Source organism: Dioscorea cayenensis, chromosome 8, assembly GCF_009730915.1.
Source record: "Dioscorea cayenensis subsp. rotundata cultivar TDr96_F1 chromosome 8, TDr96_F1_v2_PseudoChromosome.rev07_lg8_w22 25.fasta, whole genome shotgun sequence".
Lineage (NCBI taxonomy): Eukaryota > Viridiplantae > Streptophyta > Magnoliopsida > Dioscoreales > Dioscoreaceae > Dioscorea > Dioscorea cayenensis.
In genome coordinates, this window is record NC_052478.1 from 3,007,798 (window position 1) to 3,014,282 (window position 6,485).

The 6,485-nt window shown below is 31.9% G+C and overlaps 2 protein-coding genes across 2 annotated transcripts; both read right to left on the reverse strand.

Annotated features, from left to right (window-relative positions):
- Nucleotides 1-120: 120 nt before the first annotated feature.
- On the reverse strand, nucleotides 121-1,593 carry LOC120266618. The gene has a single exon (XM_039274262.1). The coding sequence runs from the start codon at nucleotides 1,459-1,461 to the stop codon at nucleotides 352-354; it is 1,110 nt and encodes a 369-aa protein (XP_039130196.1). The 5' UTR covers nucleotides 1,462-1,593; the 3' UTR covers nucleotides 121-351.
- Nucleotides 1,594-3,879: 2,286 nt separating this feature from the next.
- LOC120266872 (RING-H2 finger protein ATL70) lies at nucleotides 3,880-4,415 on the reverse strand. Its single transcript, XM_039274519.1, has one exon. It carries the CDS (start codon nucleotides 4,360-4,362, stop codon nucleotides 3,880-3,882), a length of 483 nt encoding a protein of 160 aa, XP_039130453.1. The 5' UTR covers nucleotides 4,363-4,415.
- Nucleotides 4,416-6,485: the final 2,070 nt, after the last annotated feature.

The following is a 6,485-nucleotide window of genomic DNA, read 5'->3' on the forward strand; positions in this document are numbered from 1 at the left end:
CTATAAAAGTGGGATAACAGCAGCAGCAATCAAAGATCATTCCCTACATATTGAATGAAACAATTGAACATCATCATCTAAAATCAAATCATCTAAACAAAATGAAGAGGATGATGAAGCTTGAAGAAATCAATCACTTGTAGGATGGATAACAACCTTAATCAAATTGTACATATCATACACAAATTTGACAGGACAAATCCCCTTTGTCATGTCCACATACCCAAATCTTTTCCACATTTAATCTAACAATTAAATCATACAAAATCCTCTACCCAAAAAAATGGTAATAGATAAAATAAGAATTCAAGAATGCACACACACACAAAAAAAAGAAAAAAGAAAAGAATTTCAGCAGCAAAGAGAGCAAAGTACCAGACCATTCTCATTGCACTGAAAACATTGAAGAACCTCATCCCCAATCACCTTCTTCCTACTCCCATGACAAGAAGAACAAACCCAGAACATCATCCCACCACACTCCTCACATACACCCCCATTAGAACAATCCACTGGCAATCCTTTCAACAGTGTCCTCAACTTCCCTTGTTCATGCAATCCCAGCACTTCATCAGCCCCTCCAATGTACCTCCCTTTGATGAACAACCTTGGCGGTATCGCCCGCCCACCGAGCACCCTCCATAACTCCTCCCTGAACTCCATATGCATTGACACATCCCTCTCATAAAACATCACCTTCAAACTCCTCAACAAGAACTTCAAACTGCTGCATTCCTCAAATGTTTTCCTTATCCCCCTCAGGCTTGTAGTGTATAGAATCACTGATCCCATCCATCCTGGAGGACACCTCTCCTCAAATTCCATCAATGAAATACCATCTCCTTCTTGTTCATCATCCTTGACTTCCATCAATGGAACTTCATCTCCTTCTTCTTCTTCATCCCTGACATCCAAGATTGTATCTTTACATTCCATCAATGGAACATCATCCCCTTCTTCTTCTTCTTCATCCCTGACATCCAAGATTGTATCTTTATTCTCCGTCAATGAAACATCAGCTCCTTCAAGTCCTTCATCTATGAAATCAAAGATTCCACCTTTATACTCCATCAATGAAACATCTGTTTGTTTATCATCCCTGAGATCGGTGATTATGCCTTCATTGTCCATCAGTGAAACATCTTCTTGTTGTCCTTTATCTCTAATCTCCAAGATTCTAACTTTATAGTCCATGAATGGAACAATATCATCTACTCCTTGTTCTTCATCCCTGTCATCCAAGACTACATCTTTATAGTCCATCAAAGCTTCTTGGAAGGCAGCCAACAACCCGGGATCAAAAAGAGTGGAAGAATTAAGGTCCGGCCGCCGGAACACCTCCAGATCTTGGTTCTTGTCTCCAAGATCCTTCCTTTTTGGCAATGGTGGTTTGATATTCTCCTTCTCTTCATCTGAGAAGTATTTGAGCTTCTTGAGAAGCCTCCCCTTCACCCCTTTCATCACTTTTCTCCTCCTCCTCCTCTGCTTCTCCACCACAAATGCAATGCAATGCAATGGCGTGGTAGAGAGATGATTCTAGAGTGAGAAAAAGCTATTCTTCTTCTGATTTGAGCTCTTCTTTTTCTCTCTCTCACTCTCACTCTCACTAAAAAAATTCCTTCTTGCTCTTGTTGAGCTAACGGCTATAAAGTTGGTGTCTTGGTGGGGCTTTGAATTTGAAAATTATTGGGGGGGATAAAGCAACGGTCATAATTCATACCATTCATTGGATAGGGACCTTGCACTATGAATTTCATTTTAAAGTTTTATTTGTTTTCTTATTTCTGGAGTATAAATGTTTTGCTTACCCATTTATTTGTTTTATGGGAAAATAAATTATGAATCTTGAATCTTGATAGTTTCAAAACATCCCAATTTGAATTTTTTAAGCATACTTACTTTTTCAAGTAAATTTCATTTTTTATCACTGCAGTTTACTTTATCAGTTTATTTTATCTTACAATATGTATTTTTCATTTAATATTTATAGTTTTCGTTTAACATTGTGTATTTACATATAATCACATAAGTTTTCACTTATAATCCAACATTCCAATTTAATTTTATGAGTTTCGGCTTAAAATATGATGTTCTTATTTAAAATTATGTACTTCTGCTTAAAAAACTGAGAGCTAATCCTGTCAACATCAACCACTCTTATATTGGAATGTCTGAAAAGTAGCATGTCAGGAAAAAAAATCCTATATAAATACTCAAAATTATGAATTTTTTTTTTTTTGTGAATACTAGAAATACTCATAAATTGAAATCCGGAGTTAATATCTTTCATTATGAGTGACATTTATAAGTAGATAAAGAAATACTAGGAAATTTGATTTAGTCCGTATTAAAAGACTATTCACTTGGATCAATGTTGAGAGTCTTGAGACTGCTAAATAAGTTACTATTTTGTTTGGTTGTGGGTATAGAGTCCCTGAGCTAAACATTCCTTTAAATTTTTTTATAATATATTTGAAATAAACTTGGCTTTCTATATTTATCTTTTTTATATGAATAATGTTTTTGTCAAACTTCTTTTGATTATTCTTGGTGTTTGATTTATTATTTTACTAGTTAAAATAGTGAATTAAAATATACATTAACTAATTAAGTAATTGCATTGATGTGATGCTTTGGTTTGAAAAATAAGATAATTTTTGCAAAGATTTCATAGTAAAACAAAAGGGAAAAAGACAAATTAGAAGCCATATTTGCAATGAAAGTTACATTCTAACAACTCACTTTCAATTCAATCCACCCAAACATAAACACTTGTCATTAATTTGTTCCCATTTTTCAATCATCAGATTGAGAACCAATCTAAACTTTCTTCCGAAACACTTTTTGATTATCATGCAAACTTACATCATTATCATTAATAAAGTAGAATTAATTATTTTACTTTCGGTTTGGGTACAAACAAAACAAATTAATATGCATGATTTTTAATTAAGAGAATAATCAAAGATAAACACACCATCCAAACATATACAAAAATTTGAGGGTTTCACTAATTTTTCTCTTCTATAAATTATATTTAAGTAAAATTTACTAAAATAAAAATGGGGAATGAACAAATAATCCCTCTGAAGTTAAGGTATTTACAAAAAACCCTATGATTTTGAGTATTCTCAGATGACTTTTTTTTTCTGTCAGGTTACTTTTCAGACTTTATTGACATAAAGGTAATTGATGCTGACAAAATTGTTTCTTAGTTTTTAAGTAGAAACACATAATTTTAAACGGAAACTCAAAGTTTTAAGTGGGAAGTACATGTTGTAAGATAGAATAAATTGACGGAGTGAGCTGCATTAATTGAAAAGTAAACTGTCAGAAAAAAAGGTACAATCTGACAAATTCAAATGTGGTCTGTCTAAAATATTTTAAAACTTTCAAGGAGTTATAATTAATTTTTCTAAATAAAAATTATTAGTACTTAATCACCACTATAAAAAAATAAATAAATATTTTCTCTCATTCTCAAATCAAAATTTAATTAAAAGTTCGAATGCATCCTAAATCTTGGATTCGTAACTTACCCATATTTATCAATATATATATTAACACTCATAACACTTTGAATTTGTAAAAAAATTAAAAACTAGAGATTTTTGCAAATACAATTAAACACAGTATAGACTTCACCGTCTCGTCGGCCTAAACCATCTTAAATCTAAGTTTTTCACATATATTCCTAACTAGAAATTTTAATCACACACACACACATATATATATATAAGAAATTAAAAAGGGAATAAAGTGAATCTAATTGAATTGCTTTGAAAATTTTGGATCCAAATATATGAAACAAAAGATGAGCACATGCATGGGATGCATGTGTACACACCACATTGGTATATATCATATATATACATACAATCACACCTCTCTCAATGGTGCAACCTCAGCAAGAGGCGTCGGAAGGGGTGACGGCACCGGCGAGGTCCGGCAAACAGGACATGTAGGATGCTGCCTCAGCCAAGGATCAACACACTTTAGATGAAACAAGTGCCGGCACTCCGGCAACAACCGGAGAACATCAGTATCTTTATAATCAGCTAAACAAATTGAACAACAAGTCTCTGTTGAGCTTTTTTTCCCTTTAAGCTTGGCCTCTGAATAAGTCACCTTAGGATAGCTCCTAAGAGTGGCTTCATCGATACCGGATTCGATGTCGGCCACCGATGATGTGTCAGTAGGAGAAGTGGGTCGCCGGCGAGAGGTGGTGGTCGGTGGAGAGGTGGTGGAGGAGCGAGTGCAGAAGTAGGAGGCTAGAGTTATGGTTGTTATTAGAAGGAGGATGCCAACGGAGATGCCGATGCCGTAGCCGAAGCCGCCGATGTTGCCGGTGGAGTCGAACATGGAGGAAGGGGTGGAGGAGGAGGGAGTGAGGTCTATGGGAGTGCTTGTGATGTTCATGGTGATGTTTGGTGGTGGTGGAGAAGAGAGAATGGAGAAGGATGGAGGAAAGTCAAAATGGAGAAGGTGAACAAGGGGCCTTTGATGTTAGTTATTGTTCTACATGTCAACGCTATACAGAGAAAAGATAAGTTTATATATATATATTTTATATGTATATATATATAAAAGTTCTCTTCTTCACTCTGTCTTCCATCACTGTGCTGTTATATATATATATAAAGGTTACAAGCGAGAGGAAAACAAAATTAAGGAGAAAAACAAAAAGTGAAGAAGAGGATTATTGGCACAATAGCCAACTGAGTGAATGATGATAGTGAGTTTATTTTTCATGAGATCAATTTAAGTGCAGTGCAATAGTAGAAGTTGGTATGATATCCAGTTAATTTTTGATATATGTAACAAAAATATATTAAAACATAACACATTTTTTGTTATATTTATATTTAATAGATCAATATGTTCTTTTCATTAAATTACTCATCTCAGGATAAATATCAAAAATTTATTTGTGAACTATATAAATTTCACTTGCTGCACTTCATTTAAGTTTATTCTATTGTTTATTCAAAAAGTTAAAAATTTGACTCGTTTTTTATTAAATATTTAGTGGATGTGTGAGTAATGATGGTTTGTACATATTTAAAAAAAAAACAACAAAAATGACAAGGGGAAAGAATTTAGGAAAAAAACTCTATTTTCTACATAATATATAAATATATATATATATGATTAAGTATTTTATGTTTTTAAATATGAAAGTTAATAGTGGAAATAGTATTCTATATACTAAAATGCAGTACTTTTCAGAGTATATGAACATATTCTTCGAAACAAATTAAACAATATATATATATATAGTATTTAATGGAGGCAATGGCTTTGCTGAGCTTGCAATGGTGTGTGACAGAATAATAAGAAAGCGTTGCACTTATTAAACTAAGCTTGACGTGCTTTGCACATCCAAAAAAACATTGCACTTACCCTCTTAAACCCTGATTTTAAGTGGGCTTTTTTTCTTTAACTTTTGACAATTGTTAAATTTAGATACATAAATAAATATTAAATTTCAAAGATTAATATGCATAGATATATAGTTAGGTGAACTTATGAATTTTCTTGGTTTAAGATATATATATATATATATATATATAAACAAATCATCTAATTATTGATTCGATTTTGAAGTAAAATTGCAGATCTCAAGGCAAGAAGGGCTTGACTTTTATTTTTTTCTCGGTACATGGGTTAAGGTGTGCTTTGACTTCATCTTTATCTACTTGCTTTGACCAAACAATAGAAAATAGGCACAAAAGTCAATGGTGTTATTGCTTCTCAAATTTTCCATCCTAGTCATTCATAAATAAGGTTTTTATTATAAATTTATATATGTATATAAATTAGTTATATACCTCAAATTCTTTTGCAAGAAATACTTTTATTATAATAATTCGCAGCCGACTGTTTAAAAAATACATTATATATATATACATATTTGATAAATATTATATCACGTATATAACTGGCCATCCAACTTGGGAAATAATAAATGTCATTCATGATGTAAGTAAGCATTAAAAAAAAAGAAAGAAAAAATAAACCATGTCAAATAAGAACATGGACTTTGCCTAAATTGGAACTCAAATTCAAATTGATTATTTAACAATCAGAAATTTTAAATTATTTTGCTTGTATGTGTTTCTTATTAATACTCCAATGTTAGTCATTGACTAAGAATTTAGTAAAGATTATATTTCTCAATACAAAATCTACGTTTATCATTTATCATATTAAACTTTCATCATCATTGAATCATATTAATTAATTGAAATTAGCTGCCTTAAAACCTCATCTAAAAAATAATTATTTGGTTTTAACACAGACCAGGGTAAAAGCTTGCTTCCAACGCAAAGGAATTATATTACATATATATAAAATGCATTCTGATTCTACGTTGACCATAAAATCATCCTTGTTTTTATAATTCCTTGATCAATTTTTTTTACAGTTTTTTATTTATATTTAGTTCACATAAGTCACTAATGACATCTTGTGACATTTTGATC

Coding starts and splice junctions, on each gene's coding strand:
- LOC120266872 (XM_039274519.1), bottom strand. CDS start 4,362: ATGTTCGACTCCACCGGCAACATCGGCGGCTTCGGCTACGGCATCGGC.
- LOC120266618 (XM_039274262.1), bottom strand. CDS start 1,461: ATGAAAGGGGTGAAGGGGAGGCTTCTCAAGAAGCTCAAATACTTCTCA.